Source organism: Eleutherodactylus coqui, chromosome 10 (assembly GCF_035609145.1).
Source record: "Eleutherodactylus coqui strain aEleCoq1 chromosome 10, aEleCoq1.hap1, whole genome shotgun sequence".
NCBI lineage: Eukaryota > Metazoa > Chordata > Amphibia > Anura > Eleutherodactylidae > Eleutherodactylus > Eleutherodactylus coqui.
Genome location: NC_089846.1, coordinates 93176282 through 93190777, shown reverse-complemented (window position 1 = coordinate 93190777; position 14496 = coordinate 93176282). Strand labels below are relative to the sequence as shown.

General features: G+C 49.1%; 1 protein-coding gene across 1 annotated transcript in view; it reads right to left on the bottom strand.

The window, feature by feature from the left end:
* The window catches only part of RPS6KA6 (ribosomal protein S6 kinase A6), a 61427-nt gene that overhangs the window by 33290 nt on the left and 13641 nt on the right, over window positions 1-14496 (bottom strand). Inside the window, exons 2-6 of the mRNA XM_066581470.1 lie at window positions 9446-9505; window positions 7783-7899; window positions 4959-5040; window positions 4090-4170; window positions 3065-3144 (exon numbers count right to left, since the gene is read on the bottom strand). Coding sequence (XP_066437567.1) covers window positions 3065-3144; window positions 4090-4170; window positions 4959-5040; window positions 7783-7899; window positions 9446-9505 — 420 coding nt within the window. The remainder of the gene's footprint in view (window positions 1-3064; window positions 3145-4089; window positions 4171-4958; window positions 5041-7782; window positions 7900-9445; window positions 9506-14496) is intronic.

The window sequence follows — 14496 nt, the reverse complement described above, 5'->3', positions numbered from 1 at the left end:
GCGGGGGGGGGGTGCGTGCAGGACCCCCGAACATCGTTCGGGGGATTTAAATGCCGCTGTCAGAACTGACAGCGGCATTTAAATAGTTAATAGCCACGCTGCCGATTGCGGATATTGCCCGCCGGTGTCAGCTGTTATAAACAGCTGACGCCCGCACCGTATGAAGAGAGGTTGCCACGCAACCTCTCTTCATACATACCCTACCACTCCATCACGTACTCCATGACGTACCGGTACGTCATGGAGCAGGAAGGGGTTAATTCTCAACCGCAGCTGTCACACATTTTAAATCCCCGGCTGCTGATAGTTCAGAACTACAGAGCCGGGGACAGCTGCAGAAGCCGGGGACAGCTGCAGAAGCCGGGGACAGCTGCAGAAGCCGGGGACAGCTGCAGAAGCCGGGGACAGCTGCAGAAGCCGGGGACAGCTGCAGAAGCCGGGGACAGCTGCAGAAGCCGGGGACAGCTGCAGAAGCCGGGGACAGCTGCAGAAGCCGGGGACAGCTGCAGAAGCCGTGGCTGAGCCCCGGCAGGTGAGTATTTTTTTTTTGTACACTATTTTAAAAGGTTTTTCAGGGAAGGGCTTATGAAGCTCTTCCCTGAAAAGCCATTGACAGCTGCCGGGACTCAGCGGCGACTTCTGCCGCTGTCCCCAGCTCTATAGTTTTCAGCTAGCAGCATGCAGGGATCTAAAATCCCTGCCTGCTGGTAGCTCTGATTGTGATTGGCTGAAGGGAGGGGAGTATTTTTTTCTTTTATACACTTTTTTTAAATGGCTTTTCAGGGAAGGACTTATGAAGCCCTTCCCCGAAAAGCCATTGACGGGGATGCCGGTAGCAGGATTCTCTATCGCAGCTATCGTGAGTGACAGCTGCGGTTGAGAATTGAAGAATTCCTCTGCTGCAACTGCCACAGATGTAGCAGCACAGAATTCTTTTAACTAGCGGGGGTGAAGGAAACATCTGCCGCATGCGGCAGATGTGTTCTTCATGCCCGCGGGGGTTACAGCAGTGGCAGAGAGGTAATTTTTTTTTTTTTGCACTAAAACGTTTCTTTTTCAGGGAAGGGCTTATATGTAAAGCGCTTCCCTGAAAAAGAATGCAGGGAGCCAGCAGACCATTGTTTTCAGCCGCACCTCCATTGAAAACAATGCGTGCATTCCCTGTGGTGCACGCATGTCCTATCTTTGCAGGCACGCACCCGTACGGACATGTGAACACACAATAGGGAATGCATTGTTGTAAATACAAGCGTGTTTTTGTGCATGCATATGCATGCACAAAAACACGCTTGTGTGAACACATCCTAACCTATACAATACAGAAAAACCTGCACCTCATATTTGTTATTATATATGTATGTTAGGGCTCATGTCCACTAGGAAATTCGGGCCCGCGCAGATTCTCCATGCAGAATCCCGCAGCGGGTCCTTCCTTTCCTGCAGACATGAGGCCTATAAATTGATAATACTCAACTGTCCAGACGTTGCGGGTTCCCATCCATCGCGGACGGATCTGCTTTCCTTCTGCCCGACGGGTGTGCTTGGCACGCCGGCAGCGTGCTGCGCGCATGCGCCGTGCAGTCTTTTTTTTTTTTTAAATCCCTGGTTTCCCATGGCTCTGCGGCAGAGCAGACATTAAGCTGCGGGTGTGCCGCGGATACGGATGGCTTCCATAGGCTTCAATAGAAGCCTGCGGGAGCCGTCCGTGCGCGAGACCCGCAGAAAATGGAGCATGCTGAGGGCGATTTCCCGCACATGTGATCCGTGCGGCAGGGAAAAATGACATTCGCAGGTATTTACTTATCTGCGGGTGTCCAATGCATCCCTATGGGTGCGGATCACGCGTGCAGGACACCCGCGCGGATTTCGAAAATATAATTAGCCAGTGGACATGAGGCCTAAAAGTCAGAACTATTAAAATCCCACATGGTGAAGGCTAGAACCAGGAAAAAAAAGGCTGGAATGCCAGAATCATGATTCCGGCTCCCCAAAAATGTCAAGGAAAAATCATCAAAAAAATCCCAAAACGGTGCTAATAAAAACTACAGCTCACTCCACAAAAAAACAAGTCCCCATATAGCCCAACAAGCCAAAATATCAAAAACTTATGGCTCTCAAAATACGGCGATGGAATTAGAGTTCATATGTCATTCTTACTGCTGTAAAACCACTTAAACACCTTTTCGGTACATTACAAAGTACATTAAGGGGTACTATTAAAAAATGCAATTTGACCCGCAAAAAAGAAACCCTTGGAAGGCGGGGACAAAAAACTAAATTTGAAAATGTTTAAAAAGGGATAAATCTCTGGTCCCAAAGTGCTGGACTGGACCCGTTATTAGCAGAAGAGGACAGCCGGTGGGAACGGCCCTCACACTGCAAACTCACAAGGACCGCTCCGATGTCAGAGCCGCAGCCCCTCGGCTTGCAGGGTTATTACTAGGCGTTTTCTGTACACAAATAATGCAGAGCAGTTGTGGTGCGGCTGACGAGAACTTACACCGACCTCAGCAGAGGAATCCCAGATACCGGTGGGGGGTCCTGGAGCCTTTCCTCACAGTGGATTGGACAACAGATTAAAGGGAAAACCCTAAAATCACCTTCATCAGACATTCACTTCCTAGCAATCAGCAGAATACGGGAGTGACTAACAGAGCAGACGTGGCGGGGTAAGACCTGCGATTTACCGGTAATTAGCCAGCTCGACTTGCCGCTGTTTCAAACTGGAAGTTCAGTCGCAAAATGGCAAGAGTTGCCCACTCATAGAGTAGCATCCTAAACGACGCCATCACACAAGCGCTGGTAGCGGCCAATAACGATAGCGCTTTCCCAATAATTACCAGACGGAACTTGCAAGTGCAGACGGCAATTAGTGCTCAACTGCATGCAGTACCGGCAGCCGCCAGCAGTCGTGTCACAGCACCCTTAGATAACCATCTAAGGGTCATTAACCGTCAAATGGCAACCCACTGCAGGCTGCATGTAAGGCCAGTAATCAGTTTAGTCGGCAGTGAATTGCGGCCCATCGCAGCACGAGGATGGTGGTTTAAAAGCAAATAGTTACCTCTTTGGATAATCGTGTGAAGACGTCGCCGCCCCTGAGAAAGTCCAGGATCAGGTATAACTTCCCTTCCGTCTGAAAGGCTGAAATAGAGAGAGCGTAGACAGTCAGCAGAGAGCGGCCACCGCTCACCACAGCCAGTCAGCAGAGAGCGGCCACCGCTCACCACAGCCAGTCAGCAGAGAGCGGCCACCGCTCACCACAGCCAGTCAGCAGAGAGCGGCCACCGCTCACCACAGCCAGTCAGGAGAGAGCGGCCACCGCTCACCACAGCCAGTCAGGAGAGAGCGGCCACCGCTCACCACAGCCAGTCAGGAGAGAGCGGCCACCGCTCACCACAGCCAGTCAGGAGAGAGCGGCCACCGCTCACCACAGCCAGTCAGGAGAGAGCGGCCACCGCTCACCACAGCCAGTCAGGAGAGAGCGGCCACCGCTCACCACAGCCAGTCAGGAGAGAGCGGCCACCGCTCACCACAGCCAGTCAGGAGAGAGCGGCCACCGCTCACCACAGCCAGTCAGGAGAGAGCGGCCACCGCTCACCACAGCCAGTCAGGAGAGAGCGGCCACCGCTCACCACAGCCAGTCAGGAGAGAGCGGCCACCGCTCACCACAGCCAGTCAGGAGAGAGCGGCCACCGCTCACCACAGCCAGTCAGGAGAGAGCGGCCACCGCTCACCACAGCCAGTCAGGAGAGAGCGGCCACCGCTCACCTCAGACAAAATCATCACATGCTGCAGGTATCTTAAAGGGCTCTGAAATATATGGTTATTGACCAATTTCTGCCGCAGGCCGAAAATTATCACCCCGGGTGGGAAGCAGTTTCTGCAAATGGGTGTACATTTACGCTCTATAAATGGAGCCCCTCTGCAGCCCCTGTGCCCACCCTGCCATATCAACTCCAGGGCATCTGCTGTGTCCTTCACAGTCCACTAACAGCAGTAAGTGGCAGGAGGATGCTAGTCGCACCCTACGATAGAGGAGCAGCGAACATTCTGATCACACACAAGGCGGAGGAGGATTACACTCACCATAGTGCAACTTGACGATAAACGGATGGTTCACCTCCACCAGGATGTCGCGCTCCATCTTTGTACGGACTCGGTCTCTTACTGAAGGAGAGATCATGTAAGAGAAGATAAATCATATTGTATCATATCCCAGATCCCAGGAGCTCCCAATCTAATCTCACATACAATGTATCATACTCATCATCCCTGGACCCAAGAACTCACAATCTAATCCCCACACAATGTATTACTCCCATCATCCCTGACCCCAAGATCTCACAATCTAATCTCATACACAATGTATCACACTCATCATCCCTGACCCCAGGAGCTCACAATCTAGACCAGAGTATAAAGGCCCATTTACATGCAAAGAATCTTTCAAATGATTGAAAGATTGCATATTTTTAGCAATTGTTTTGCCCATTAGTACTTTATCAGTTTCATTCGCGTGTAAATGAGCCTCCAGGAGCTGTTTGTAGAACTCAGCAGGTGCTATGAGCTCTGCAATTAGCTCCATTGTTCTGGCATGGGTTGCTAAGAGAACACAATGCAATCAACTGCTCCCGTGCAGAACGCAGAATACAGCCTGTGGTCTGTTTTCTCACAGGGGCTGCAGAGAAAATACAATGTAATTTCCTGCTCCCGTGGAGAACACAGCGTGCGGTCTGAACGATGGATTTTAAGCCCACCTAAAAATCATAGTTCAGATGAAAAGTGCACGATGGTAGCATTTACATGCAACGATTATCACTCATATTCCATCGTTTTAACGAATTTTGAGAGATAATCGTTGTATGTAAATGGGCCCTAAAAACGCCAGTATTATTTCCCCGCTGTGTACATGATGGTACACTCCAAGTCACGTTGGCCAGACTGTCACCACTCACCTTTCAGAGATGCCTTTTTTAACACTTTCATGGCATACAGCTGTTCGGCGTCCGGCCCCACAGTTTTCCGCACAAGAAAAACCTAAATGGAGATGAATGGATTACAATTTTTCGATCTGTGATAAGCGCACTGCTCTCATTGCGAGTTTGTCCATCTTTGGCGCATATGCACATTTTCAATGTTTGTTTTGCAACTGTGTTAATTGCGTTTTTCATGTTTACAGAAAAAAAAAATACAAGACGGCCCAGTTGATGTCACTTTTTCCCACTGTCTCCTGGCAACATGTGAAAAAACCGCAGCGAATATGCATTTATCATCCATTCTCACCGCCATAGACAAAATACAACGCGCTGCCCTTATTTTTAGGCGTGAAAAAACGCACGGTTGAATTAACTAATTTAGGTTTTTTTCCAGCATTAAACTAGTGATGACCCATTCTCAGGGTCATCAATAGTTGGCGGGAAGGAGGGGGGTCAGTTGCTCTGAATCCTGGTCAGTCAGCTGAATAAAGTGACAGCCAATAGTCCTCTTACTGATACTACAGTAAGAGGCTGTACGATCAGTGATGAACTGACAGGATCTGATAATGCACTGCAATACACATGTAGTACAGCGCATTATTTAAGCAACCAAAGGATTGTATCAAGTCCCCTTATAGGACGAACAAATGTGGGGAAAATAACATTTATATCACACAAATGTATGTACCCCGCTTCCCTGAAAATAAGCCCTACCCTAAAAATAAGCCCTAGCATTTTTTTTCCTGGATTTTTGGGGATGCAGAATAATTTTTTAAGGACTCGTGAGGATGATTGAACTATTAGCCCTACTCTATATTTAAGCCCTAGTTACAGTTAATAGAAAAAGGCAATGTAAATAGTGTCCAGGCAGCTATACAGGTAAGAAAATAAAATCTTTTAGAGCAGACCCGTCTTATTTTTGGGGAAGCAGGGGTATGTGTATATATACTGTAATGAACAATGGTACAAATGAAAACGAGGTGCTCCTTCATTTCTGAGGCAGGTGTGCGAGTCACGTTACACCCCAGGACCACACGTGGGATGTTTTTAAACACTACAGTTTCGGGGTAATAACTATGGAGTTTAATCTGATATGTTTTTTCTGTAACAAAAGAGAAATTATTAAAATTGAAAATCTACCAGAAAAATTTAATTTTCTAATTCCTCCTGCACTTTGCTTGAGGCCTCTTTCACACTGGCGTCAGCAATATCACATCTGTCTTCCTGCGACTTCTGTGCGATATTGCTGCGTTTTGACCTGCGACTTTGTAGCGTTCTTTTGCCGGGATTTTTAGAGCAGGGAGGAGCGGGGGAACGTGAAATATTGGCCCTACCCTAAAAATAACCCTAAGCTGCATTAAAAAAAAAAATGCGAACAATACATTACCTAACAGGTGTGATTCAATGACTGATTGGTTCATCGAGAACTGGGGCTCAGCCAATTAGAGCCAACGCTTCCTGGAGGCGGGATTTATGAACCCCCTAACCAGGAAGCAGCGGGCTGAAGATTGCAAACAACTGCACTGGAGCTTTGGGAGGAGAAGTGCGGCGAAGCGGACAGCGCCTGTCAGGTGATGTATTTTTATTTATTTATTTTAACGCAGCCAGGGGTTATTTTAGGGGAAACAGTAGGACTTCCTACTAGGGAACCATGGGCTACAAAACCTCCCAAATCAGGCCTGTAAAGAGCACGTCGCAAATTTTTTTCTCACAAGATACCATCAGACAAAATATCACACCGCATGTATGTGAAAAAGCCCAAAGGGGAGCATGCAGTGTGTAGCGCTGTTGCATCACCAGAAAACCGGCCTTCGTTTCTGTGAAACACCTAAAGGGTTAACGCAATTTGAAAACGCTGTTTTGAAAACTTTGCGGGGTGCAGTTTATATAATGGGGAGATTCACTTCAGACTGCGGATATCAAAGTTAGAAAACCAGTCGCCCAAATAAGAGGTTTATAAAATGGTACCAACGTGCGGCGCGCAGACGGGAAGTTATCAGCTATTTTGCGCGGTAGGATTATTGCGAGCAGGAAAATTCAAAGTTGGAAAATGGCAAATTCTTCAAAATTTTCTGTAACTTTGAGAATTTATTAAAATAGATTAACGCAAAACGCATCAACCAAAATTTACCACCAACAAAGTACGAGCGTCACGGAAAAACGAATCCTCAGAATAACTTGCAGAAGTACAAGGATTCCAAAACTATCACCTCTTAAAGGGACAGGCCAGATTTGAAAAATGGTGCCAAATACGCATTTGCGGTGGCGAGCCGTGAGGACCATGCACAGTACAGCGAATCCGGAAGTGGAGGGATCCGCTGGGAAGCTTCTGCCGGGGAAATACAGGTAAGCACAGAATCCGCCCCGCCCACGGGCACGAGCCCTAAAGGTCAGCGAGTACCTGCCTGCTCGAGCGAAAAGGTTTGACTGCCGGCGGCGGGCAGGGAGCTGTGGGGGAGAGTGGGGAGGAACGGAGGGGAGATCTCTCTCTCCCTCTCCCCCCCCTCCCCCTGCTCACTGCCGCAACTCACCGCTCACCCGCGCCGGAACCCGAACCTTTTCTCTCGAGCGGGCAGGTACTCGCTAAGGGCAATGCTCGCTTGAGCAATTGCCCTTAGCGAGTATGCTCATCATTAGTCAGCTTTTATTGCAGCTGCTTTTCCCCAAATCCATAAAACAAACTACAAAAGTCGTTAGGGAAACGGCAGCAGAGTCCCCCGGGACGGCGGTACAGCTTACAGCCCCTCGTCGGGTGCGGCGGCCCAGGATCAGCGGACAGATCAGATGGATTCTGGGGGCTTACCTTCCCGAAAGACCCCTGTCCCAGAACCTTCAGCAGCTCGAACTGCGTGGGGTCGGCCTTCTCGCAGCCCTCCTTCACATGGTGGGTGATGGGGATCTCCTTGACGTTCCCTTCATCCTGGGGAGGCAAAAGCACAAGGCAACAACCCGTGAGCGAACACACCGCCATCAGACAGTCAACATGGCGGTACCATGACGGCAGACCCGCCCCTCTTATTACACGGGACTGCGCCGATTCAGCGAATCCCTCATTACGGGAAACTTCTATATCCATCAGTTTCCTTATTTCAGCCAGTATTTGAGAACCTACGGTCAGAGATTCTGCGATTCTCTCCAATGACAGGATAAATGTGTTACTTTGAGGCCGATGTCGCATCACTACGAAATCACGCGAGAAAAGGAAAAAAGATCGCCCGTGTGGATGCGGCCTGATACTTTGGACTGTTACACTTGTGGCAACAGCAAATATGTTTGAGGTGTGTTTTAATTTGTTTTTAATTATAAAGATGGGGAAAGGGTTTTTTATACTATTTTATATTTTTCAAAAAAAAAAAAAAAAAAGCGTTTTTAACTCCTTTTTTCATTTTTGGTTTTTTTTGCAGTCCCCATAAAGAGAGTTGAACCTGCGATCACTACCATAGTACTACATTACACTTTATTCTGACAGGCAGGCTATCACGCCATGCCACCACTTGATAGGCAGTAAGTCATGGCAGACCTCGGGGGTCTCCAGAAGGCGCAAGGCTGCCATAGCAACAGAGCGGCACCTTCTTATTGCAGGGGTGCCGTTCAGGACCCCCGAATGTAGATTGTGGCATTTAAATGCCGATGTTAAAATTGACAGCAGCATTTAAAGGGTTAACAGCCACAATTACCATTCGTGCTGATCGCACCTTTTAGCTCTCCAATACACAGCGCCCGCCGTGTATCGAGCGGGATCGGCTCCTGCTCCCACTGCATACAAACTCTGCACCGCCATGATGCAAACGTATGCACTGGAGCATGAAAGGGTTAAGGTCAGTGGCCACAGGCCCGCCATCGCTAGCCCCCGGCACTCAGCTCCTATGGCTGCGGATTCTGTCCCTGGTCAGAAAAAAAAAGGGTCTTATGCTCGGCATAGACCTTCAAGAGTAGATCGGGGTCCACCATTCAAGATCACTAGGCCAATGCACAGAGCCGATTTCTGCAAGACAGCTCAATACCCACTGCAGTGGCCAGGTCTGGTATTACAGGCCATTCACTTCAATGGAAAGTTTGCATGCAATACCAGGCCTGGCCACTGCAATGGGAATGGAGTTGTCTACTTCTTGAACACGTTAGCTCAGTGCTCAAATACACCTGCGCGACAGCTGATTAGTGGGGGTCAGGGGCTACATATCCCAGCTCATCTACTAGTGAGGGCCCATCCGCAGTCCATGTAATACATAGGTGGGCCAGGTCCACCAAAACATGTCTGGCTCATAGGGAGACCCCAGCTATAATATCCATATGTCCCAATAGGGCACATAGACCGCAGTCATCTTCATGATACATCGCCTTTATGTTGTATTTATGTATAACTGGAACGCCCCTTTAAGAATATTTAACTTTTGCAATATATAAAAAAGATGCGGATATAATAACCAACAGTATCATCTCCGCAAGCTGCCTGTGAGATGACTTACATAAGGTAGTAAGGGCTCCCCTTCATCCATCGGCTCCTCCAGCATCTTCACACCATTTACCTGCAGCACAAAACACGGAAAATATATTTTTGTCAACAGGAGAGAAAACCGAAGAGACTCCACCAGCAGAATAGGGAGTGCAGCTCAGGAGTATAATACAGGATCAGTACAGGATAAGTAATGTATGTACACAGTGACTCCACCAGCAGAATAGTGAGTGCAGCTCTGGAGTATAATACAGGATGTAACTCATGGTCAGTACAAGATAAGTAATGTATGTACACAGTGACTCCACCAGCAGAATAGTGAGTGCAGCTCTGCAGTATAATACAGGATGTAACTCAGGATCAGTACAGGATAAGTAATGTATGTACACAGTGACTCCACCAGCAGAATAGTGAGTGCAGCTCTGGAGTATAATACAGGATGTAACTCAGGATCAGTACAGGATAAGTAATGTATGTGCACAGTGACTCCACCAGCAGAATAGTGAGTGCAGCTCTGGAGTATAATACAGGATGCAACTCAGGATCAGTACAGGATAAGTAATGTATGTACACCAGCAGAATAGTGAGTGCAGCTCTGCAGTATAATACAGGATGTAACTCAGGATCAGTACAGGATAAGTAATGTATGTACACAGTGACTCCCCCAGCAGAATAGTGAGTGCAGCTCTGGGGTATAATACAGGATAGGTGATGAATGTACACAGTGCCTCTGCTGCGTGCGGTGAAAAATTATATGTACATGACTGTATAATGTTAATTAGGGGCTTCGAGGACAATATTTCAGGGGGCAGCTCTGGGTAATAAGGCACTGAGTGCAGACGCTGCGGAGGCTCCTGGCCGGAGTTCACACATTTCTGGCTATGATGGGGGTTTGTATTAGTGGAGGAAGCACGGAGCTGGAAGCGGTAGAGAGATGATCTCATACTGCAGAGACGGAGGAAGGCAGGAGACCGTCACAGAGCCCCCCCGCCCCTGGAGTCCCCATCAATCGCATCAAAGTAATCCATTATTCGCCAAAACGCAGGAGGTCTTGGAGCTGAAGCAGTCGGCGACCGACGCACGAAGCTGAACTTCTTATGACTAATGCAGAGAGGTGCAGCAGCCGGAGGGCGAACACTGCTGACTTGTCAGAAAGGGAAACTCAATGAAAACCTTTTAGAAGCATTTACCATTCCGGCCGCGTCATCAGCAGAGCCGGGGATGGACTGCCGCGGGTTACGTACCACTTGTTGTCACCCAGCATTGTGGCGCTGCATACTGCTCCAATATGGCAGTGTGTCAGTATTTACTGCACTTATAACATTTTATTCACATGCAAGTAAGCTCAAAATGAATTCATCCAGACAATGGAAATAATTGAGAGAGAAAAAAAATTTTGCCGCAAAGATACGATCGTTAAGCCAACAATACAATAGTCCTCAGATGTAAAACTACAAGTCCCAGCATGGCCCCGTACTACAGTGCATGAGGGGAAAAGTGATCCGCTACATAAAAGTTATTGCTGAATCAATACGACACGTTTCCTCATGTGATCCCCGAGTTTAACCCTATACCTACCAGCTGTCGCTCAGCGCGGACCATCCGGCGAGGCTCACGTGGAGCCGGGGAGCTCCAAAGGCTGGGAATGTGACAGGTCTGCGTGTCTCTGCCTGAAGAGGAAAGCGCTAATTAACAGGTACCTGGATTTACATGCGGAGGGTGAAGCCGACCTGCTGGATGAGATAGTAATTATCCGGGTGACCTCCACCCACAGCGAGACTAGCCCGGTGCTCGGAGGTGAAACCAGCGCATCCGGCTGCTCCCCCACAGGCGGAAGGTCCTCGCTGCGAGGGATCCGCCACAGTCATGTATCCAGCACCGTTAATCCGGAATGTCTGGTAATCCGGCTCATCTTGCAAGACGATGCGCCATTGAGGGAATTCATCTACGACTGATAATCGGCCCAATCCCGTGGTTGCTGGCTGCCTCCGTCCCATGGCTTCTGCAGCATTGCAAGGGTTACTCACGACTTTTGTTTCAAGCGTTTTGATGGCATTTTTTTTAACCCTTTCCAATCCACTGTCTGACGTCTGAAGACATTCTGATTGAAGCCTGTACAGCTCCAATGTCGGAAGACATCCGGCAGGGTATTCTTACTGTATATTACTGGCTACTCTGTTGTTGGAGGCCTCTCCAACCTGTCCCATACCGCAGTACAGGCACTAGGCAGCAGATGGTGCCATTGTATAATGGCAGAAAGAGAAAGCCCCCTAGAAAAAGGGTTAATTTAGTGTAATTTTTTCAAGAGCAGCTTATAGGAGGAATGCCAGAACTAAATGCTCCGTCCACAGAACACCGCAATTTGAAAAACATTACAAACTCATAAAAAAAGCTTTGTACGTAGCGCTTTTTTTTTAGATTTTGCCATTTTCAGATTTTCGGAGATAAAAAAATTTGGGGAGCAGGAAAATGTCACCCCCCCCCACCACCACCACCACCAGATGAATCTGTCTTACGAGGGAATCAAGCACCACCAAGCGGACCCCACTGACTATAATGGGGTCTGTTTGGTTTCCAGCCAGGCTTTCAGGATTTTACAGGATGCTTAAATAAGCCCTTATCCACCTGCCAAGGACATAAATGTCTCCAGCCCCTCTCCAGAACAGTCTGGGTCATGCTCTTCCAACCAATGTTGGACACTTCTAGCTGTGCGATATGTCGCAGTGTCTGGAAGATCCCATCTGCCCCAGGGAGACAATCAGCATGTGTGGGAGTACGTGATCTACAAGGATGGATTCAGAACCACATAGGCTCAGAGAGCCTTTCACATGGATGAGAGGGCCGGAGAACGCCACGGGCACATACCCACAACGCTGCCGCCACCGGCTTTTGTTCTTCCAGCAATGGTGGCCGGGTGTTTGTTCTCCAATGTCTCTCACGGCTCGCTCCAATGTCCATCCGATCAAGAGAATACGTGACTTATAGGAGAAAACAATGCTTTTTAAATAAGCGGCGGCCCAATTCCGATACTGCTGTGTGAATTGAAGCGTTTTCTTCTGGTGCCCCCTCATTAGTGTAGGTGCGGGGACCGGCCGTCTGCTTCGGAGCCCCATTCACTGAAGGGTTCACTGGGTTGTTGTGTTAGACACATCCGGTAGGCCCCTCATTAACGTAGGTGCGGTGACCGTCCATCTGCTTCCGTGCCCCATACACCGTAGGGTTCGCTGGACTGTTAGACACGTCTGGTAGCCCCCTCATTAGCGTAGGTGCAGTGACTGCCCGTCTGCTTCGGAGACCCGCTCACAGTAGGATTCGCTGGACTGTTGTGTTAGACACGTCCGGTAGCCCCCTCATTAGTGTAGGTGCGGTGACCGCCCATCTGCTTCAGCGCCCCGTACACTGTAGGGTTCGCTGGTGTATTGTTTTAGACACGTCTGGTAGCCCCCTGGGTTGTTTTTATGGTGAGCTGCTCCACTGTAGGCCATCGGTCGGCCCTCACGCACCATGGTAGCTGACGTTCACCTCACACATTAACGGCACGCGGTTCTCCGCAGTTTCCACGTTGGTTATTCCCAATGATGCCGTTTGTCCGCTCACGATACACGTTCACCCCAGCAGCACAGGGACAGTTCACCAACTGCGCTGTCTGAGAAATACCGCCACCGGCGGCCCGAAACCCAATAATCATCCATACTTGTACAACTCAGCTGAATCACCTTTTACCCAAGAGCAGCACGAGTCCCAGGTCCTGACATAGGAGTGCGGTTAATAAGGTCTTACAATAAAACCCCCTTCCCTCCCCGCTTTAAAGAGATGAAAAGGCACCGCTTCAGCACACCGGTGATGTCATGTGACCTGTGATGTCACCGGGTCTTCTGGTCCCTTTTCTTGTCATTACTAGGCCCAGGCCAGTATACGGGGTGCTGCTGTGTCAGTCCCAGGTGTGGACAGACATCATTGCTGACCAGGCCGGTTGGGAGGGCAGAGCGTGAGCCAAGTGCTGGGGTGTTTCTGTATGATCCCCCACCCCCAGCGCCAATGTTTAATCTATCGAAGAGCTTTTTATCTTCATTGAAAGGAATACAGAGATGTGGTGACGAGTCCGGCTGTCTCTGCATATGCCATAGACTTCATCATTTTTGGGGTCCCAGTCAGAAATGTCGCCGACTAACGAGATTTTAGGAACGGATATAAACAGAAGTAATCAGACCTCGTAGAGCTGGAAACGATCAGAAAGCAGATAATCACCAGAAAACAGAAGAAAAAAGTACAAACTACAGAGAACAAGCATCATCGGATTGGCACATCGCCCCGTTGCTTCTCAGCAGGTGCTGCAGTGGAGAACGCACCTGAACGAGCGGCGGCGGCGTGTCCTGGGACGATCCTGTGCAGCTCTCATCCTCGGCTCCTCCTGCTGCTAACACAGAGTTCATCTGGAAGCCCCACGCCCAACGCACAAGGGCGTCCCGGGACGAGGTGAGTAAGGGAGGAAAAAACGTAAAGAGGTGTAAAAATAGTTCTCACCTGAGGGCGGCTCAGGGCTCCCATCATAGAGGCAAAAAAACGGAAATGCACTTGTATCCATTATCGGTTCCGTTTAACAGATCTGTTTTTCTTCTGCGCCGGCTCAGAAGCAAAAGTAGGAAAAAAGTTTACACTAAAAAAAGAAAAAAAAAAAAAAAAGAAGATGCCAAACTAATACAAATAGGGGCCAAGGTTTCGTTTTTCGGAGGGTCACGCCACCGTTAGGTCAGGAAAAAGGAATAATGGATTTGCCCAGTAATGGAAACGAGCCGCAGCGAACCGATCCCCATCTCTATAACTGGGTCCACCCGGCTGCCACCGTCCTCCAGGATGAAGCAGCGCTGCGTGCCGTGTCATGTCATTTAGGATATAATGCCAGATCTGCAGATTCAAAGCCTCCGACGTAAAACGTGAAGCTGCTTCAGCAGCAGACTGGCTGATAACAGGGGGAAAAAGCCTCAGTAATGAGAAAACCTCAGCAGCACGGACACAAATCTCCCGTAGTCCACCCTGTCACGTGGCAAGACGAGCGGCGCCTGT